At 37.5% G+C, this 23,042-nt stretch overlaps 1 protein-coding gene across 11 annotated transcripts in view; it reads left to right on the forward strand.

The window, feature by feature from the left end:
- Ryr2 (ryanodine receptor 2) overlaps nt 1-23,042 on the forward strand; it is a 505,092-nt gene that overhangs the window by 426,223 nt on the left and 55,827 nt on the right. For 6 of the 11 annotated variants that reach the window (XM_078023103.1, XM_078023102.1, XM_078023106.1 and 3 more), the window contains 7 exons: nt 1,102-1,153; nt 6,526-6,579; nt 7,798-7,821; nt 18,166-18,265; nt 19,388-19,467; nt 21,390-21,466; nt 22,199-22,272. In XM_078023103.1, the coding sequence (XP_077879229.1) occupies nt 1,102-1,153; nt 6,526-6,579; nt 7,798-7,821; nt 18,166-18,265; nt 19,388-19,467; nt 21,390-21,466; nt 22,199-22,272 (461 nt within the window). The remainder of the gene's footprint in view (nt 1-1,101; nt 1,154-6,525; nt 6,580-7,797; nt 7,822-18,165; nt 18,266-19,387; nt 19,468-21,389; nt 21,467-22,198; nt 22,273-23,042) is intronic. The other 5 variants (XM_078023113.1, XM_078023104.1, XM_078023108.1 and 2 more) reach the window with 1 other exon arrangement.

A 23,042-nucleotide genomic window follows, 5' to 3' on the forward strand; every position in this document is an offset into this window, starting at 1 on the left:
GTGAGTTGTAATCTCAATTTGGGAATATCTCCACGGTTTATTTGAAGGATTTTGCCCACTTTTCTTACATTCTGCATTTGTAGTCATATGAATTCACCAAGGCAGTGAATGGCAAACCTCTGTGGAGTTAAATAACAAAGGCACTCTGAGGCCCACAATGTATGTGTCTTATCGTCTGCTCATTACAAGGGCACTGCAAAGATTGGTGCTGTAGAGGGGGCATTGCAGAGATGATCAAATTTTTTCCTGTTTTCCTGCCCTGTGAAAGAAAGCCAGCTTTGCCCCAGGTCTCACCTGTGCTCTGCAGAACCTGGGGGATAATTTAATTATCAACCACATCCATATGTCTTCTCAGAAGTCCGAAGAGTTCATGTGACCTCTTTGCATGTCATAACAGTATACATTTCTCTCTTATCTAATGTGATCCATCCTCTATCTCACTGTTTCTCTCTTATTATTTCCCAACTAACAAAACCATTTCATCCCTAAGCATAGAGCAGCTGTCTGTCTGGCCCATGGCAGGTAATGAGGTATTTCTCATGAGTGAATTTTTCTCATAGCTGAAATTTGAAACTGCTGAGATAGCTTTGCAACTTCTACATATTTTTTGATGGAAACCTTTTATTCAAGTATTAATGGTTCCATTCTTCTTAAGAAAGATGAGAAGTGTATTTGGTCCTTTCTTAATTTTTATGAATCTTCATTATGACTCTTATTTTTTAACTATAATTTATAATTTAGAGAGTCTTCCTATCAAATGTCAAATATCACATTGTTTAAATTTGCTCATTTCAAATTTTGTAATTTGGAAAAAATTACAGTTATTACATTTCTGTGTAAATCAATACGCCATTTGTTTTCTGAGATGTGAGGCTTCTGTAAGATCAGGGGACAGCTTTTCAGGAACTCTGAAATCTTCCGTCTATGACTTTAAGATATTTTTGAATGATTAAAATTGCCTAAATTTTATGTTCATTCAATTATAAAACATCATGCTTGTTAGAAAACAACAAACACACTATTTTATACAATGATGGTACATCCACAAATGACATAGCCTTCTCTTTAAAATTGATGTTTTTTTTTTCTTGTTTTTCATAGCAAACTGGAGGAAGATTATTTATATATGGCTTATGCAGATATTATGGCAAAGGTAAGAGCCCTTCCAAATTTTAATGTTTTAATATTTTAATAAGGTCATTTTAATTTGACAAAGTATTACAATCTTACCTTCTGGATTAAAACAAAATATTGTTAAATCATGGAAACATAAGACACGTCTTACTCTCAGATTCCTAATTGTTCCATGTGTCTTTGCTCTTAACTTCCTTGGCCAGTAACCACTGTTTTCTTTTTTTTTTAGCATTCCTACTTGGGATTTTGTACTTTTAATTATAATAATGAATGCACATTTATTGTACAGCCTGACAGGCTTCACTGCAGCATTTCAATGCGTGCATATATCCTATTTAGATCATGTCCACCATCTCTTCTACACACTCCTCACCCCCTCACCCTCCAGTTTTCTTCTCCAATGCTCCCTCTTCTACTTTTAGGTCATCTGTTTTTTTAAGTGACCCTATATGAGCAAAAGCATGTGCAAGTAGTCATTCTGTGTTTGGCTTAGTTAACATGATGACCGCCAATTCCATCTATGTTTTTTTTTTGTAAATAACATGATTTCATTCATCTATATGGTTGAATGGTACTTATTGGTATATATACCATGTTTTCTTTATCCATTCATCTGTTGGTGACACCTAGGCTGATTTCATATCTTAGTTATTTTAAATCTATTTCATTTCCTTTGGATATATGCCCAAGAGTAGTATAGCTGGATCATAGGGTGTTTCTATTTTTTAGTGTTTTGAGGAAACTCCACACTGTTTTCCTTAGTGATTGTATTAATTTACATTCCCATCAACAGTGGAAGGGTTTCTATTTCTCTTGTTCTCACCATCATTTGTTATTTTATTGATAATGGTCATTGTGACTAGAGTGAGATGGGATCTCAATGTAGTTTTGATTTTCAATTCCCTGAGAGCTGAAGATACTGAGCATTTTTCATATATTTCTTGGCCATTTGTACTGCTTCTTTTGAGAAGTGTCTTTTCAGATCATCTGTGCAAATTTTGATTGGATTACTTGGGCTTTGTTAAGGTCATGTTAGTTCCTTGAATATTCTTCATGTTAACCCTCTGTTGGGTGAATAGCTGGCAGAAGTCTTCTCCTGTGCTGGAAATTGTTTCTTTACTCTGTCAACTTTTCCTCTGCTATGCAGAACCTTTTTAATTTGATGTAAATCAATTTGTCAGTTCTCTTTTGTTTCCTGAGCTATTGGAGTCCTGTTCAGGAAATCATTGCCTGTGCCCATATCTTGAAGAGTCTCCCCTGTGTTTTCTTCCTGTAGTTCCAAAGTTTCTGGTCTTACATTGGGGACTTGGACCCATTTGTAGTTGATTTTTATACACGATAAGAGGAGAGGTAGTGGTCTAGGCTAAAGTGTCATCTGCTGTTTCTCACAGTCCTCAGCTGAGACCGAGGGGTTAGGTGCAGGGAATCTGGATAGAAGGTTTGAGAGACAGAAGACTCCAAAGAGACCTTTTGACATTTGGCACATTTATTGACTAGAAATCAGCGTAGGTGTCCCAGGCAGCGTAGAAAGCCTGGCTCAGGTGATGGTTCATGAATTTGCAGCAGAATCACTATGGCTGTGTGACCTCCCTAGCAATTCTCAGAACCCCATGCGAACCTATAGAAGGCAGGTAGTTAGTTGGTGTCTAACGATTTTTGACTAGTGCTCTTGAGGACACTGTACCGTTTGTGGCCTCAGAACTGAGGAGCATGAGCAGGTGGGTGGAAGAGGTATAAGCTCTTGGTTTTCTGGCAGGCAATTTTTGATTGTTAGACTTCTTGGTGACTAAAACATGTCTCTCTGGCTTCTCTTTTAATTTAGTTATATCCTAAAGCTCTATCAAATCTCTTTTGATATTCGATCAAATATTTAATAAGGGCTCCCATGGTCTGCCTTTCTCCCAAGAGTCTCCTCTTCACACTTAAATATCCCTTTTATTGTCTGTTGGACCCAGGAATGCCAAGCTCTGTCACTCAGTTTCTTCTACTCTGCATGTGCTCCAGTTAACCAATCTGTGCACCCAGAGAAGTTTCCGTTTTTGTTGTACACCCTTCTGTAGGGCATATGGGTCTGCATCCTTGCTTATTGGGCTTAGGAGCCTGTACATTTACCATTAGTTGTAGGAGCGCACTAATATGTTGGCAGAGCACATTTTTGCCTCCTTTTGAGCTTACCTGTCAACCTAAAATCCAAGTCATTTGTGAATTTCTGTTCAGTTTTATCTTATATCCTTAATATCTAGATAGATTTTTTTTAATTAAGTAAATATCATCATTTCTCTAGAGTCAGGCCATTGTCCAATGCTAGAAGCTTTGGAAAGTTCAGTTCTATCATCCAATGCTGGCTCTTTTTATTTATTTATGTCAAGCATAAATTTGATAAGTGTGATTCTCTGTTTTAGTTGTTAGTAGATAGTGTATAAAATGGTACTCCACTAGGATCTTATTTTCATTTTCCTTGGCTGGGTACTGTACTGGGTATCAACATAATACTTCTTTGGTGGCTGATTCTGAACTGAGGAATTGTCCCGCACACCATCTCTGTTACTGCAGCATCTGCTGTGACTCACGCACTTTGCTGCTCCTCCTCCTCCTTGCTTTGCCAGTGACTTCAAAAATTATATAAATCATTGGGCTGGAGATGTGGCTCAAGCGGTAGCGTGCTCGCCTGGCATGCACAGGGTGCACCACATATAAAATAAAATAAAGATGTTGTGTCCACTGAAAACTAAAAAATAAATATTAAAAAATTCTCTCTTTCTTAAAAAAATTATATAAATCATGCTGTTTTTGAAGGTGCACTTGGATGTAAACTGTAGATTAATCTTCTCTTTGTTTTGCTTATTGTAAGGAACTCTTGTTTCCTTTACATAGCCTCCTGTTTTAACAGTCACACAGGGATGATTCCAGAGTTTCCTGTTAGCTCCTTATTGCCATCTTTTCCTGCTCTGTTCTCTGCTGATAGCCAGGGTGTCCTCACTGTGGCTGTCGTTCCTAGAGTCCTCAGAATGTCTCTTTTCCATCTGCCACCCTGCTTCCCTTTCAGCAGCTGCTTAATCCCAAAGGTGATTTTACCCACTTAAGGTACCCACATGGAAGTACCTGGAATGATATTGCCACAAACTGAACACTCAGTACTGTTTCTGCCCTTGAGTTTCTGGCTAAGGAAACCCTGCCCTTCCCTTTTCCTTCTCTTACTAAGTTTTTGAAATGTCTAAGATACACGTTAAGTTACACTCAATGTTTGTTTTTTTGTTGGTTAAAATGATAAAATGTCATTTCACTTTTTAAAAAGAGATTTATCCACCTCACCTATTAGCTCTTGGTTCATCAGATTTAAATCCATATGGAAGTTTCTGGTTTTGCTTCCTTCATATTCTGAGAAACTTTATGGTCAGAAAGGCAGTCAAAGAATCTATTTAATATTCTCCTTCTATAGGACAAAATTTCCAGAAGAAACCAACAAATCAAAGCACTACATGTGCTGCTTTATACTCTCATTGTTAATATTGAATTTTATTTTAGATACCTCAACAGTCCAAAGAATTCTGCCTTTTTTTTTCTATTTTTTTCCCTCTAAAATTGCCTATTCCATGCTTCTGTCCCATTGTGTTTCTTTTCCTTCCTGGCATGTGTTCTCACTCTTGCTAGCTCAGAAATTAGAGATCTAATCCAGGAAGCCAATCCTGTGCTTTAGGACTAATATAACTCTTCATTTGCTGATGTATTATCAGATGTATTATGTGGACACAATTTGCTATTGAAGAACATTCTCCCATGCCTACAAATCCTGTTTCTGTCCAGTACATTGAAAGGTTTCTGGAGATCTTTTAGAAATGTTTTTGTTTGCTTGCATGTGTGTGCGTTTTTGTTGTGGTCCTAGCCTACCTTTGTGCCAATCATGAGTTTAGCATTTCACCCATATAGTGAAACCGTCACAAGTCTGTGTACCTTTCTTTATTTCCTCCTTTACAAACCGTGTTCGCATGCCTATTATTCTAAGTGGAAAGGGTGGTGCTTCTTACATCTTTGTTAAGTGAATCAAAGAGTGTGACACCTCTTTTAGAATCTACACTGAGTGGGTGGAAGGATTACATCTCATACCTTCCCTCCTGTCTTGTCTCACTTTATCTCCACACCAGAGTGCTGTGAGTCTTTGAGGTCTAAGAAGTTTTTTGATTTAGATTTTTCCATCCCCCTCATGCACTTCACTGATGCACAGAATGCTTACTAGAAACACAAAACAGCTCATAAGGGTTGGGATAGTAACTTCAGTGGCTGCGGGTTTCCTCCGACCATGGGTGTTAGTTAATGACAGCTTCCTTTAAGTCAGCATTATACTCAAAGTTCCAAACCAAGATGAGAGTTATGAAAAGTTCACTATTGTTGACACTATTGTGTCAATATTGTTGACTATTTTTTCCCAAGTTGCAAAAATTTTACATATATTAGCACATAAGATTGTTTTAAAAAGCCAGCTATTCTTTCTCTCATTCCCATCTTGTTCCTCTGCCTCTTGAGCCTATGTTCCCAGTTGCCATACCTCTGCCGCCTCAGCAAGCAAAAGTTCCAGCTGGGGGAATTAGATAATAGCTCATGCATGGCTTAGTACTTCTCCTTCATCATTTCCAGGAAAAATAATGGAATAGTCAGCTTTATAATTTTTATGTGTAAATAATAAATCAGTAATAGAACTTCACTTTCTTCCTTTAGGCAATATACAGTAAAAGTGAACATTGAAAAAGGATTGCAAGAGTCTTTTTTTAAGGTCTGGGGATTGAACTCAAGGGCACTTAACCACTGAGCCACATCCCGAGCCCTTTTATTTTGAGACAGGATCTCACTAGGTTTCTTATAGCCTCTATAAGTTGCTGAAGCCGTTTCAAACCTGCGTTCCTCCTTCCTCAGCCTCCTGTGCCCCTGGGATTACACGTGTTCGCCACCATGCCCAGCTGCAAGAGACATTTTAGTTAATGGATACTGCTTTCTATTAGCTTTAAGTAATGATTGTTGCGTATACTTGCATTAGTACATTGTAATGAAAGCATAAAAATGGAAAAGATTCTTGTCTTTAATGTTTTCAATTTGGCTTGAACAAGGAAAATGCATCAATAAGTAGTATGTGTAGTATGTTAGGGACCTCATAATTATCTGTCATTTGTAAAAAGGGTAATTTGATATTTTAATTTTGTAAAAGCATAATATAATTTTCTTTCAGGTTATAAATTTATTAATCATGATTTCTTAGTATCTGACATATGTATGTATATATGTATTCAAGCATTCTTGATAAATTCATTCAAATCACTTGGTGTTCTATGTTAAATGATTTCTTTGTACTTGCTGCCTTAACATATTCTTTACTCCTCTCCTCCCCCCCCCCCAAATTAGAGTTGTCATGATGAGGAAGATGATGATGGGGAAGAAGAAGTGAAGAGTTTCGAAGTAAGCTAGATCTTTATAGAATTGCCTTTTCTGTTTTGAAGCATTGTTTCATAGCTTATAACTGACCTTTATGTTTCTTGCTTCATGGCTTATTGCAGCTTATTGTGTCAAGGAACTGCATGTCAGAGCTGGATGGACAAACCTGAGTCCTAACCTTTGCTGAAGTTAAGACCAAGGAATGTAGAGTAGTTGTATAATAAAATAAAGCCCATATGTTCAGAATGAGTGTTCCTGAGCACCCTCCGAGATGAGACCGCTTCAAATTGTTCTCATCTCAGGAATTTGTGGTCTGGAATTTCCAAGATGTATGAGGAAAATCTTTATTGAAGAGCAACATGACATCAAGATTTAATCATACCTGTGTTTTGCTATTTTTTCCCCAAACTGAAGTCTTAAAGATTTGGCCCCTTGATTTCTGCCCGCTTGGGCCACTCATTCCGTGTACATATGGAGACGGTGGCACATGTCAGTTTGCTTGCATGAGGTAGGAGTGTGTATATTCATAGCACTAGGTTCTATTTAGTTATTTTTCTCAAACATGCTCAGCTTTTAGATATCTCATATAATTTGAAATGCTGCTTACTATTAGTTAGCCAGAAGAAAAGTGAATATTATTTCCCCCTTTTGCTTATAGTATACTTTGCTTTTTATGAGAACAGCTAGTTGTTGCTAATTACCACCCTTATTATTTATTGATTTTTAAAAATAATTTTCAAAAATAAATCAAGTAGAAGGAAATAGAGAATAGATCTTTTTTTTTTTTTTTCCTATTAACTGACATGTCTGGACTTTGAGCTAGAAGTCTCGGAGTGTATCAGTGGCCAGCAATGAGTCTTGAATTATGATGGACACTAAAGGTAGAACTAGTGAGTGAGCAGTCAGTCCCTCTTCTGGGACCCATTTGTATGTGTGTCTCTGCAGTATTGAAGTCAACATACAAAAGTATAAAAGCACAGCAATTTGAGAATTACGCAGAACTATTGCTGGCTGAGAGAAATCCATGAAATTAAATTTCATGAATGATACTGTAATCTTTTCTAATGTACGTATGTTCTAGTCTCAAATACATCTTTATTATTAGGAGCCAGGTAAATTAGAATGAGCCGTGAACAGCAAATAACATTGTTTTCCTGACGTGCACACCATTTATGGTCTATCGGTTGTCTTCAGAGCAATTGTTTATTGCTATTTTGCTTCTTGTCCTCATCCTTCCTTAAGGTCACAGGATCCCAACGCAGCAAGGTAAAACCATGTATATGTGTGTATTTGTCTGGGTCTGAGTTTCAGTTTCTTGTGACATTTGCCTTTGTTAGACCCAACATCTTGGATTCTTTTGTTAGAAAACATCTTGAAAATCTTTCTACAAGGTTGTAACTCTAGTGTAATTCGTCTCTTCCCCTTCCTTGGTTTATTCTTCTTGCAGTTTCACTGCTTGGGAATTTGAACTTTGCTAAATCTGAGCACAGACTGTGTTGAATAGAGGAGTTGAGCCCGTTAGTGGTTAAGCTGTTGGTGGGAAACATTTTAGTGCAGGCTTGGGCCTCATCCCTCCTGGTGTTTTTATACTAGTCTCACTACTTGATAATGGACCTGATAAATGGTATGGCTGGTGAGATTAGAGAGAAGTCTGCTTTTCATTATGTGTTAGTACCTGGAGATTTCAAAACACAGTACACTGTGATTTCAATATTGAATTTGGCATTTCAGTGAAAGAGGAAAGCCAGATGATTATTTCTCTTTTAAATATTTGATTTGGAAAATTTGCAAAAAGAAAACATTTTCATCTAAATTACAAAGATGTTTTTTACTTAAGTATGGATCCTATTAAATTTTCTTTTCATGAGACTATTTAGTAGGAAATTTGATCATAAACATCCAAATAGATAGTACTCAAAATGATTTCAAAAAAATGAATTTAGACTGTTACAAAGAATCTAAAAGGAACACATTGTGTTTTTTGATTCACTGTTAAATTTGGAGGACTATATTGTTTTTACATCCCAATTCTTGTAAATTTTAAAATCTGAGTACGTGAGGATACTGTCAGATATAGCTTCAATTTGATGGATGTGATGGTTTATGACATCATGGATATAACACTTTCTAGCATATTATGAGCTTAAGTAATAGATGATATTAGGTTCAATATTGACTTGAGAGATTTTTATTTTTTATCATGAATTAGGTAGAATTCCTGTGAATTGTTGAGGGATGACATCAACTGAAGATTTGGTTTTCTCGTTAGCACAAGGTTTATGCCTACCTAAGAGTGTGCTGATATTTGCTGAATGAGGAAGGATAGGACAGGACAAGATGAGCAAATTTTTGTTTTGAAGGAAGATTGCAGTCTTAGTGAGATCTAAAAGCAGGTCCAACTTGGTGAGTATGGTCAAATTTAGTACCTTTGAAAAGCCTCTTATTCAGAAGAGAAGCCTGGGAATGGCCAGCTGTGGAATCTGGTCTTCAAAGTGTCTGGCCAGACTAAAGACAGTCATTGGGCAAGGTGTGGAGCCTGACCAGAGAGAAGGGGCTGCCTTTGAATTTAGACTGAATTTGGGGATTTTCACTACTTACAAGTTGTTGCACTAAGCTCCCTATGCCTTGGACAACAACTTTGTATCTATGATTAAGATAAAAATGTGCTATTCTGGCAAAATACATGCTTTGTAAGCAAGTAATTCAAAGGTTGCATGGGAGAAGCAGAATCAGTCATCTGTGAAGATACTCTTCTCAGAGGTTGAGTATGTGATACCAGAAAACCACCAAAAAATGCAACCAGACAATTGGATTAGTACTTTTTTCTGGTAGTGCTGTGGTTGAACCTAGGGCCTATGCCTATGAGGCAAGCACTCTGCTGCTGAGCTCCAGCCCCAGCTCAGGGACCAGTATTTTCTTTGTGCATTTAGTATTCTACAGGCAGTTTATAATGAGCTGTCTGGTTGCTTGACATAATTTGTGTAGAATCTCATTGTAGGATTTTTCATGTAACTTGTAAGGAATCTGAAATTGTTAGTTACAATAATTCTTATAACAAATTATATTAAATATGGAAAGAACATAAAGTTTGCAGTAAATGAATTGTATCTCTGTAACTAATGAAATATTCCTATCTGCTGTAGTGTCTACTTTTATTCTTTATCTATATTCAACTAAGATGCTGAGAAGAGGAAAGAAGTAGACACTTTGAGAAGTGTGGTGTTGGAAGGAACTTTTCCATTAGGAGTACAGGATTCCTAATTAGGGGCCTGGGGCACCAAGTATTTGACAGCTCTTTCTTTCTTCCCTGTGTGTTATGTTGACATGATCCTATTTAAGCCTTTCGGATTCATCTTGATAATCTAGTTCCCTGTTTCCTATAGAATGTAAATATGATTTTTAAAAGCTACTTATTTTACAACTCTATTGAATATTTAATTATTTGATAGACTTGTGGCTATTTCCAAGTGAGAACCATAGGAGGACAGTTAAATCTTATGAAAAGGGAAGGCACATTCTACCATTTACCTGCAGAGTTAATGTTTGCAGTAGTGGGCTTTACTTAGCTTTTGAGTTTTTAATGAACCAAAGGAAATAATATTAAAAACAATAAATAAAACAATAAATAAATAATGATGGTTTAAGTCAAATATGTTTACTTTTCTGAGTACAATGAGTGTTTTTTTTTTTTTTCCTTAGCAAGGTCATCAAAGAGCTGTACTCTAGGGGACCATCTTTTAAAACTATGAATTCTCAGAAGTTTCCTTTATCTCTTGCCCTTACCAAAAATCCAAAGACTAAAATGAAAATCCAGTGAGGGTATCTGTGTGGAATGTAGAGGCACCATAATGTGGATTTATTATTCACTGTAAGACCTAAGTTACTGACAGGGGAGCTTAGGTGAGTGGGAAAATGGATCATTAACTTTTCTTCTCTACCATCTTTTTGAAATATTAGGCAAGTTGCTGCTTCTTGGGCAAATGCCCAATTTCTAGCTCACAAGAATATTTTCTCATGAGTCTCCAGGATCCTATTATTCAGTAGTTCAGATTAAAAACAATTTCTTGTGTCTTAAATTCTAAATATGCCTGTGGCAGAGTTGACATTTTATAATAAAAACTTGGGACTCGCACATCCTCTCTTGGATGGACCCCGGTTGTAATTCACATGGTTTTATACTTGCAGAAGTGCTCAGACCACTACCCAACTCCTGCTTCAAACTAAGCACCCTGAAGAATGGGAGAATCAATTTAGGGCCAAAATGTCTGAAGGGTTGATAATATACAGCACTGCTCCAGTGGTAAACAAAGCAAAACTTTTTCCCACTCCAAAGATACAAATTTTAAGGATTTCATTTTATTATAATTCTGAAAGAGTGAATTGGTTGTAAGATGTATTGCTACTTAATAGCTACATAATTTGAACTTTGAATTTAACAAAGAGAACCTTACATGTCTAAAATTTGAATATATAGCTATGAGTATAAAATATTGAACTAAGTATCCCTTTTGTCAAGAAAATTTACAATTCCTTATTCCTATTGCAAAAGCTATATGAATGCAAAACACACACTAATGTGCTACTGTTGAACCATAGAGGGGAGAGGAATAGTGGGGCTAATAATGATGCAATCTGCCGACTTCGTTTTTGTGTATGAAGTTGATATTTAAAACAGTGGTCACACATCTTAGCCCAGATTTCCTAGAAAACAAAGACCAAAAGCTAACGTGCTAACACTTCATTGAGATTTTGAGTGTTACAATCCCAGAGAAATAAAAGTGAGGATGAAAAAAAAAAATACAGGAAGCGGGGAGGGCTAACATAAGTGGCTATGCTGTGGTACAGCTGGTTGCTGAGTGGTGTGGCTTGCCTCCAGACAGTCCACTGCATCATGGGACAATGCCTCCTGGGGAGGGAGGAGGAGCATCTGCCCTTTCTTGTTGGCCACAGGAGTTCATTTCTTCAGTCTTCCTACTGATATTATTTGGCTCTGCCAGGTGACCCCTGGCCAGCCAGAGCCATCTTGGGTCTAGCCTATTAGTGCTCAGGCACTGGAGTCCCCTTATCCATCAGCAGTGGGTCTCCTAGGTTGTGGTCATGATAACAGCCATCTGGACTCAGAAAGAAGGCACGTGTCCAAGAAAGAGGGGTTAGGTGGAAGAATAGCACTGATCCTGGTACAAGGAAATTCCCAGAAAGTACTGTCCTGTATGTTTTATGTGATCATTGAGGCATTTGAGTATAGACATAAATGTCAAGCAATATAGAAAACATTCAAATATGGAATTGTGCATTTTCATGTGCACAATAATTTGAATTCTTATGCTATTATGTTTAAAATAATCCCAGTTGAAGCTTTCACTTGGCCAAGTCATGTACCATCAATGGAGCAGCAGAGTCATGAGGACACATACACCCAAGTGAAAGGTCCATGTTGAATCCTAGCCCCACCACTTAGATGTGTGAATTTAAGCCTCAACTCCCCTATGATTGGGACTGATCTTAGTATTTTTTTTTAGAGCTCTAAGGAGGATTAATTTAGTTAATATGTATAAGGCACGCATTGCCTATCACATAACAAGCTCTATAAGTATTTGCTGTTATTGACACATTAACTAATTTAACTTTCCCTTCCAAAAACAAGTCAGAGAATACCATACAGAAACTTATGCAGTACACTGAGCAAAGAACTATACACAGGGCAGGAGACCTGGTGTCTCACCTGAGTATTGTATGATCTTGAGCTAATCAAACTCACCTGCTCTGTCTCAGCCTTGTCTTGGAATAAAGAGCTTTTCCTTAAATTCTTGGGATCAAGTACACCTTTAAAATTTGTCTTACATGCTAATGTGCCACAGTCCTTACTGTTTTTCTGGGCAATTTCACAGTTTTTCTAAATGCATAAATATTGATAAAGGCATGCAAATTTCCATTTTTATCTGATCTCTGGGAAATAAATTCTGTGCTTTTTTAAAATAAGAATGTTCAATGAAAGTGTTTCATAGAAAATAATGTGTAATGTCCATACATACATATGTACCTCCACCTTTGCCTAGTTTAAGGAAGTACTGCATATATATATATATGAAGTCCACGTTTAGTTTAGTGTTTCTTTTGTCTGAGTAGGTTAGTAAAACTTGCATATATATATATATATATATATATATATATATATATATGAAAAAGCATAATAATAAAGTACTTAAGACTCATGAAATTTAACCTTCAGCAATGAGGTTAACAACAAACCCTTTGCTGTAGAGTCTTGTCAGTTGGCTGTGGGATGTTAGCACATTTGATTTTCAAGCTTTCTAGGAGCCAACTTGAAATTTTATAAATTTAGCAGTTCATTAATATCAGTAAACTAGTTTTCTTGTTTAGGAGAAACAAAAATTCCTGAATTTTAGATCAACAGCATTTTTTTTCTCCCCTGAGGACAATTTGTTGTAATGAAAAATGTCCTCAACAGTAATTATTTGAGAGTTTATCCAGTGAAACCCAGTTGTTCAGATGCCACCCGAGGAGGGAGGGGTATAGGATGGGCCCCAGGTGCCTGGGGGAATGTGGGGACACTGGGATTTGGGAGCTGTGTTAGGTAATTAGAGTGTAGCAGTTTATGCAGAGTTGATCTGGGTCACAGTTAATAATTAGTTAATTAGTGTGCATGACCACTTTTGAAAACTGAAAATCACAGACTCTAGAGTGCTTGTCATGTCCAGTCATGACCCCTCTGTGATGAGACTCTCCCTAATCTCTCACTCCCTGATTCAGGAGGCCTCCGGGAACCTGTGTTACCTCATCACAACTTGTGCTATCCATGGTCATCTGTTGCCTTAGGTGGTGGTTCTGCTCTTATCAGGTGGTGTCAGGACAGGAAGGATCCATCCAGCTTGCCTTCTGGATTCAGGGCCTTTCAAGCCAAGAAAATGGGCAGATGAAGGCTGTTTTAAGTCAGTTCTGTGCTCAGGGTGATCATTGCCTCTAATGATTAGCTGAACATTGCTGACTTGATGGCTCCTGATTGTCAAGTTGTCCTTCACAGTTTTATATCTCATGAATGGAGCTTTTTGTGGTATAGAATAAATTTTATTCACTGGACCCTGAAAGGAAACTCTTGGAACTGAGCTGTGCTTGATTGCTTTAACATACCTTTAAATAAATTCTAAATGTTCTCACTTCAAGGGAAATGGTGTTCTACAGTCAGTGCAGGTGTATGTGTTTCTAGAAGAAGGAACGTGAGCAGTAGACCCACACCACACACACTCCTCCACTCAGAGCTCCGGGACAGTCACTGAAGTCCACATCTTTGGTTTAGTGTTTCTTTTGTCTGAGTAGGTTAGTAAAACTTGATCAAAGTTTCTATTCAAAACAGCTTTGCTTTGGTAAATACATCTTTTTTTCTGTCTCTGTCTCCCTGTTTCTTTTTTGTTAAGTAGTGTTGGAAACTATGCTCATCCTATTGAAAAGCAGAACTCTGGAGGATTATTGTAGTATTTCAAACTTTAGTAGCAAAGAGAATGAGTATTAGTGTAAGGTGCAGACAAAACATTGAGTGAGCCAAAGCTACAATGTGATTATTATTTGTTTGTGTTAGTATAATTCTAAAGACAGCAGCTTTGACCATGCATTGAGAACAAATTAAATAAACTTTGATAGTGTTCTGATTTTGTAGCTTTTCAAACTCAAAGATAACATTTGTAATATTTTAAGTATTGTGATCACAAGCTATGTGACATCACTTTTTTTTTCTGTCACTTAGGTTTCCCTGAATACCTATTATGTGCAGGGAACTATATGGGGTATACAGTACACAGGGTTTGCATACTGTATGTAGTTACCACGAATAAAATCTATGGCTGAGTCCTCACAAATCTTTTCTTCTAAGAAACTCCATATACATGGTTCAGTTCTTTAAAAATTTTAGTAACCATTTATTATTAAAGCTATACTCCTCAGTGTGTTTTCCCATAACTTTAGGTCAATTCTACATAAGCATGGCTAATCTATAGTTTTGGAAGCTAGAAACAAATCAACACTGAGGTAGAGAGTGGACCTAACGGCTAAGGTTTTGTCTTTCCTTAGTCTTGAGTTGGCCACCTTCTGTTGTTAATCAAGTTATTAGAACTATTTCCTCTCTTTTGACTTTGTTTCTCTGGTTAGCGAATTAGATCTTCTATATTTCAGCCTTTTTTTTTTTTTGCTAGTGATATTGACATTCCACATCACCTGTAATATTCAGTATGTCAAGTAGGAGTGATGAAGTTGAATTATAACATTACTAAAACATGGGAGATATCTTTTAAGAGTTCAGTTCCTGGAATTTTCTGTTTTATTAGACTAGAGTTTGCTCCCACATGCAGTTTAAAGAGAAACATACGATGAAGACCTTGGTGACATTTTAGAAATACAAAGAGAAGCAGCAAAGCAGCTGGGCCCTTTGGTGAAACCCTGGACTGTGGATTTTATGGCCTTAGCCTGTGATATGTGTCCAGGCTGCCCACATGTCCATGCAACCTGGAGAGAATCCTTCAGAAATTATGAATTTCTTTGTTATCATCAGGCTATTCCACTTAAAATAATTCCTGTCTCCATTTTGGGGTTATACTACTTTCTCCATCAAGGAGCCAGGGACAATTGTAATTTATATTTGTTGTTTCAATATTTTTTTTTCTCATGTAAGGCAAGTTGTTGCAGAACCAAATATATTTTATTCTTCAAGCCTGTGTACATTTCCCCCATCGAGTGTTAAAAAGTTCTTGGCACAATGGAAGAATTTAGCCATTTTATTACAAACTTCAGTGACACACAAAGAAATGATGAGGTCAAGTACTTCTATTCAGTGCAGGCAGGTGACTTGATCATGGGTCTGACTTACCACTGTGCTTGACCTTCAAAAGACTGATGCCAATCATGTTAGGATGAGAGCTGCTGATTCCTGGTTGTTCTCAGCAATCAGAACTTATTGTCTGAAAGAAAATCCAAATCGCAGAGCTGTTCTTATTTTTCTCAAACTTTCTTTCTAATGTAGGAATAATTGAAAGACTAATCTGCAGGTTGAAGATAACCTAGTGTTTATCTAAGACCCTGAGGCAGATAAAACAGAACCTGGGCTGAGGGAGGGAACCCTGTTTTTAACAAGGTGTTTTCAAGATTCAGTTTTCCTGAGTAACATGCTTCCAAAAGGTCCATCTCCAGTTTGCTTAGAAAGCTAATGTGCCAAAAATTTGAAGGGCAAAAAAATAATTACTTTTCATCATTTTTACTAAGTTGGAAATCTTTCTGGTTGTTTCTCAAGTTCTGTTTGTTTTGTTATTGTTGTGATGGTGGTAGAATTTCCCAGTGAAAGAAATTAAATTATATGTCAAGAAGCAGTTCTGAAAGGACAGAGCACAGGATGGAAAGAGATCATGTTGCAGATTTCTGAAGAAAGCCTCCAGCTCAGCCCAACAAAGGGGAAATCCAAGGTTGGCCTGATCTCGCTCCATGAAGCAGAGCTTTCTCTTGTTTTTGGACCAGGATTTCTTTCTTTTTTTTTTTTTTAAATCATCTCCCCATAAATACTTATGACTTTTAAAATTGAGAAGCCAGATAATAAAAAGGAAAAGTGTTCTTTGTCCAGGGAGTTAATTTTGGAAGCAGGTAGTTTGATACTCTGTCAGTTTCTTGCTCCTGAGGCTGTACATGTTACAGGTGATTCCAGTTACCAAGAGGCTACCAGGACCTTGGATCTACTGTGAAAGTTATTCTGGCAGATTTTGGAACCAGTCTACCCACTTTTGGAGTGCAAATGGCAAATATTGTTTTTTCCTCAAGAACTTGTAGCCTGCTGCCGTCTTGTGTCTTGGAGGTTTCCTGATGACTGTGGCCCTGTGTTCCAGTGGGTCAGTAGAAGAGCAGCTCTTCCTGCCTCCCTGGCCTCTTTAGCTGTGTGAAGATGTCAGGGTAGTTCCCTAAGCTAATAATTCCTTACCATTTTCTTATTGGACAACTCTTTCACAAAAGGAGTTAGTTAGGATGTAAGCAAAAGTTCCATTCTTTGTTCTGACAAAGGGAAGAAAGTAAAAGATTGTTGGGTCTAAAAGGAAGAATGGGGTGTTGCTGACCGATTCTAAACAACCCCTGAAGCGCACCTGGGAGGGTCTTCTTTCAGTTTTTCTGAAACTGTGTTGTAATGACAATATGGTTCTGTGTGTCTGTGTGGTTTTGTTTTCGTTTTGTTTCTGACTTCACAGGAAGAGGTTTAAACATGAAGGCAAACCTTTTAGATGTTAGCATGGCTACATATGAAGCAAAGCTGCCTCTTTTTTTTTCTTTTCTCTGCTTCCATTTAGGCCTATCACGTAATTTAAGAAAAAATAAAAATTTAACCACAGGAGCTTTAACTATAGTGTGAAAAAAAAACCCTGATCAATTTTGTTTTCGCAGCACGATATTATCAAAGATTTAAGAAACAAATTTGCCAGCCTCGGCGAGAACTCTCTGGTAACAGCATAAATGTCTGTGTTGGTTGCTTTTGGTTTAAAGGTTTCTTTTTTTCATTTGTTTGAGCCCATTTCTTTTCCCCCTCCTTTTAGTTTATTTTTCATATTCTGTAACTAGCAAGCCTTCATTTTTTAAACCTCTTCCATCTTCCAGTGTCTATTTTCCGTACTTTGGATGGAAAGTTTACGGCAGCAAAGCTGTCTCTCTGGCCACCTCTGCTGCAGCTCCTACTGCTCTTAGGTCATATATGTTTTGGCCGCTGTGTTTATGGACATGATACTAATTGACTGTTTCATGTCCCATTGACTAAGCTTCTCTACCACGCCATTTGATGGACGCGCTGTCAAAGGGCTCTATGCAACTTTGATTCTGCAACTTATACTGCTTAGTTCCGTCTCAATTCTCCAGCGAACTGGATCGCTCAAGTGAATGATCATACCAGTCTTGAACTTGCTGTGCCTTTATATTTTATTCTTATCTCCTTCTTTATGTTTGCAGTGGTAGCTTAAGTGGAAAAGAACCAACTCCAGCCATTGCTCTGGCGACACCATGCAGTATCGTTTGTAACCACCAGAGAATACAAAATATAAAGGCACATGGCTTCTCTTATTCTTTGAGGGTGACTGGGGAGAACAGTACCATAAGTCCACTACTTGGTTGAAGCCTACTTTTTTATCCATATCAGCTTTCAATTTTGCTTAAACGCTAAGACTTCTTAGTTAATGTCTTCCTGTGATTCAGTGATAACTTGCAACTCGCTGAGCAGTATCAAGTTATGGCCATGACTGGGGAGATTATCAAAACCTGATCAACTTATGCACAGATGTACAAATCGGAAAGTGCAAGTTTCAATGATGAAGCACAAAACCGTGATACAGGCTTTGGACTAATCAAACAATTAAAATTGAGAAAAATCCATCCGGGTGAACCAGTACCAAAAGTATATCAAGAAAAATATAAAGGGGAAAAATGAGAGATGAATATGTGATGATCTGTTTGATGACATTGTTGGTGTTGAAATGGTCCATAATGTTGTCATAGAGCCCATACATGAAGAGATGACTAAAATATAAAAAGCAGCCATGCTTACTGACAGCCACAACATAAATGGTTGGGGTTTGTGTTCAGGAAAAGGAGATGGAAAAGCAGAAGCTTCTCTACCAGCAAGCCAGGCTGCATGACCGGGGGGCCGCAGAGATGGTGCTGCAGACCATCAGTGCCAGCAAAGGTGAGGTCACTCTCTGTCCCTTGGAGCCAGGCTCCTGGCGCTCCCTCACTGGGTTTTTAGTTTATGACAAGCTGTATCATTGGCTATCAGCTCATCATTTACAGAGTTTAGTGGATTGTTTTCTTCTTACTAGAAAGGCTTACTTTATGTACGTTCTTCAACTTTTGTGTGGTACAACTAAGCTCTAGCAAAGTGACATTATAAATCAGACATTTTAAAGCTTTTCTGTATATCCAAAGAGTGCTATTTAAGCATCATGGGCTGTGTGGTGCTCTGTCAGCAGGCAAGCTGACCGTAAACAAGTGAACAGTGTGGATGTTTCAATAAATCTTTGTTTATACAGCAGGTAGCAAGCTCTGCATGGGCCTAGGGCTATAGTGTCCTGACCTTAAAATGTTTGGACATTTTTAATGAGTGATTTTTAACTGTTAAAGTACCATTGTCTATCTCAGTAGCCACCATTTCAAGGTGACTTTCCCTGCATTAGCAATATCCTTTTTGTGAAAACTTTGTAAGCCCTTTGTAATGAAATGGAAAAGTAATATTGTTACAATCTGGCATTAAGTGCTCCTAAATGATGGAAATCATTTTTATTTCTAAGAAGAGGTGAATAATGTAAAAATAAAATGTAATATACTAGATGATAAACAACTAGATGGATTTTAAAATTTTGTCATTATCTGAATAACTTAAAATTGAGAAGTCATTATTTTAATAAAGTCAGACTTTAGAAGTATTACAGGTGATGAATGAAAATGATAAAAATTCTAATAGAATATTGTTGAAGGGAGAAAAATTTTTCTTAAAGTCTTAAGTAACTTGTTGATTTAAACATTATTTTAATACACATGGTTGGTTTTGAAGCTTAATAATTTCAGCTCTTAATATTTGAAAATCTATTGTTTCTTCCTATGTTTTCATGTTTCAAGTCTTAAATATACCACACAGAATTTAGCAGAAATATTGATGGCAAAATATGCATTTTATCATTTTGGTGTTTTGGGTACATAAGTTACATAGGTTTGTCATAAGTAATAATATTAAAAAGAGTACCTTTTGAGGTAGACTATGTCAACACATCTGTGGAAAAATATAAGGAATGCTGCTTTTTATATTTTAAAGGTGAAACTGGACCCATGGTGGCTGCTACTTTGAAACTTGGAATTGCTATTTTAAACGGTGGGAATTCTACAGTACAACAGGTGAGGTCTTTGAGTAATTTACATGAAGTGGTTTTCAAACAGACTACATATGGAAAGAGCTACTGTAAAATTTTTCATTTCTTATGTAAAATATGTCTCTATTTTAATTTACTGCAATACCCAAGAGAGAACATAGAAAGGAAAAAGTATATGATAGTCTTCCAAACTCAAACATAGAATGAATGATATGAGAGTATCTGAAACATCAATCTAAATGTGACCTTCTCCCATCCCAATGAGTTCTTACATTGAGGCATGAATCACTCTCTGGCCATAATATCTGACTGGATATGAGTCATCACAAAGTTGTGGAACCTGGCATGGGTAACCAGCTTGTTGTTTCCTTGGTACATGACTACATGAGTTTTGTTTTGTTTTTTTAAGGAAAAGTAAATAAAGCTGAACTAATCTCTCCAAAATACGTTTCAAAAATATTTTTTCTTGCCTTATGTTTTACTTTAAAAAACATTCCTTATATAGTGTAAGTATTTTCAGAAATCCTTGGCTCTGAGAGGAGACTGGAGACCCTGGGTTGCATTTACTTATTATCAGTACACATCTTCTTTCTGTAGAACTTCAAGTGCATATTCCATAACGTCTCTTTGATCCTCTAAGCCACATTCCTTTGTCTTAAAAAAATGATCAATCTGTTTCATTTTCCTCAGTATTTTTCCTAGACTAATATAATATGCTATGTGTTTTTGCCTATATTTGTGTGTAGCATGTCTGTGTGTTATGTATACACATACATACACTTTACATGCATGGATATTCTTTTGTACACGTGTATATATGCATACATCCATATAGTGTGCGTGTGTATCCTGTATACACTTAGTTTATGTTGTTTTGATCCATATTTCTGAAAAATATCACTACCACCCTTTTGGCTGCTTTGAGCTTGTTTAGAACAGCACTGACAGTAGGAATTATCTTTTTCTATTAAAAAAAAAAGCAATTTCTTTATTTTCTTAAGATCTTTGGGTCTGCCTTCTGGTGTCCTGTAGGTAAAGAGGCTCCTTAGCTTGCCAGGGATTCTAACCAATAAATTCAGCAATGTCAAAAATATCACTTGCTCCAGCGTCCTGCAGATCTCAGGAGCACAGCATACTTCAGGGGATTGTGCTCCCGGGACCTGGGCTGATGAAATTGCCACTTGCTGCCACCACCCAGCAGTACAGGAGAGTGTTATCTTGCACATTGCTAGCCCAGAAAAAGATCAAAATCCAGAATTCCAAGTATGCATATGCATACAGGGGTAGTACCATCACAAAGTTGAAAAATCCGAGGTTAAACCAGCATGAGTTGGGGTCATCTGTACATTTTATTTGAAACCTCCACCATGTTTTATCCATATTAAAAATAACTCTTTTGTTACATTTAGTTTAGCCAAAATGTTAATCATAGATTCTGGCCATCTATCCAAAAACAGAGGAGAAAAGTGAATAGTCCAGTAGTTTCTGCCGTACATTAGGGTGAGAGAGGGCAGTGTGGAAGCTGGATTCTTGGCTATTGCATGTGCAGGTAAGAGTCACATCTCAGCTCTAAGAGCTGTTCAGGGAACCCCTGTTGCTGGATACAGCCACTTGGACCTGCTTGCTGGTTTCCTTGCACTAAGTGTCTGAGTCTCAAATACTAAGTGAGATTGGAAAAGATTTGCCAGTACTGGTTTCCCAATATTTATGTGTTTGTGTGTGGGAACAATGCCCTGATCCCCATCCTCCGCACTTCTAGGTGTTCTCGCACATAGAAATGTGCAGTGGTCTTTCTTTGACATGTTTGTTACCATTTCATGATAAAGATGACATTAGAGATACTTGTATTTTTTGGCTACTTTTTACATTTGTTCCAGAATAGAAAGCATGTTTTGGTTGCTATATTTACTCAATAAAAAAGCTATGTGGTTTTATCTCTTTCTGTAGAAGATGCTTGACTACCTCAAGGAGAAGAAGGACGTGGGCTTCTTTCAGAGCCTGGCGGGCCTGATGCAGTCCTGCAGGTGAGGATGTGCTCTCCTCCTGGCTCCTTGGGCTGAGTGTTTCAAGAGTGTCGTCTTCTTTTCATTGCTGATAGCAATTATACCAAGATTTTTTTTGGAAGACATCTTAGGATGGGACAGTTGGCTTTGTCTTTTGTCCTATTTTGTGTTTAGAGTATTAGTAATGTCCTATCACACTTACTCAGTGTTGTTAGAGTCCTGAAATAGTCCCCCATGCTTAAATAGGGACTTACTAAGCTATACTCTACATACTTGAAGATGAATGCTATATGGTTTTTTTCAAAAGGTAAAAAAAGAAAATTATATTTTGATTTGGGACATGTGAGGCATTTTTCTTCATTTTTTTCTAAGTGATCCTTAACCAATTAATTTTTTGTAATCATTATCTATTTGAACAGTATTTAAAATCTTTCAGACAGCATTTGTCTGAGGAACCTGATAGAAACAATGTAACAAGTTGCAAAAGCATGATGATGATGATTCTATTTTTGGTAACTTTTCAGTGTTCTCCCTGAGCTGAACCATATGATATGTGTTTGACTTTCCTCTGGATCAGCTCAGGGTGGGCCCTGGGGAGAGGTTGGCAGGAACATGTAGCCGAGAGGCATCTGTTGGGACCTGGTCTCAGAGTACCTTGAACCTTCAGTGTTCAAGACACATGGCATTGGACAGTTGCTCCCCTAAACAGAGAAGGTGTTCTGTTCTCTAAATGTTTTTCTCTTGTTACTGTAGTGTCCTTGACCTGAATGCTTTTGAGCGACAAAACAAAGCTGAAGGACTTGGAATGGTGACAGAGGAAGGATCAGGTACTAACCACCTACATGTAAACTGCCTTGTCTCCCTTCTTCCATGAAACACATCCATTGTCAATTACATTTTCAGCAGAGATAGAATTGTTTTAAAATTGATAAAACGCTCATGAGACTCATTTGAATGTTCAGAACTGGACACTTGCACAGGATACCCAAGACCACCCCCAGTCTTCCAGATGGGTCCCAACTCTTGCTTGTCCTGGTCTACCTGGCAGTGCCTGCTGCCCTAGTTTTAGCAGAGTGGCACAGTCCCCCCATTGAGAATCATCTGTAGAATCTGCAGGTGCACAGAAGGACCAGGGTTGCGAAGGCAGGGCTTTGCCTGGCTGTTTTGGCCAAACGTCAGGCTCTCCTCCCCTTTGGAGAGCAGCTGTTTAGGTCCCTGAGTGACCCCTGTCCTCCACTCTGTCAGCGACTATCCTTCCGTCTCCAGCATCTTCACAAGTACCAATTATTTTGTGACAGAAGTTAGAGTAGTTCTTTGTTTATGTGATTCTGATTACTGAAAAAAATAGTGATTGATGCCACCTGAGAATGTTTCTCTCTAACTAGATGTAGGCGAAAACTTGAAAGTCAAGCCTGCAATGCAATCAAAGCACAAATAACCACTGCTGCCCATTCCTTTCAGGAATATTTAAGAAAAAAATGTTACTTATATTGGTTTTTAATCATGTGTCTGATTTTTACACTTGTTTTAGTGTGGTCACAGGTATTTAGTTCTTTGGCCAGCTTTGCATTTATCTTCTTGCCAATATGTTAGTTTG

This window comes from Ictidomys tridecemlineatus, chromosome 10 (assembly GCF_052094955.1).
Source record: "Ictidomys tridecemlineatus isolate mIctTri1 chromosome 10, mIctTri1.hap1, whole genome shotgun sequence".
Taxonomy (NCBI): Eukaryota; Metazoa; Chordata; class Mammalia; order Rodentia; family Sciuridae; genus Ictidomys; species Ictidomys tridecemlineatus.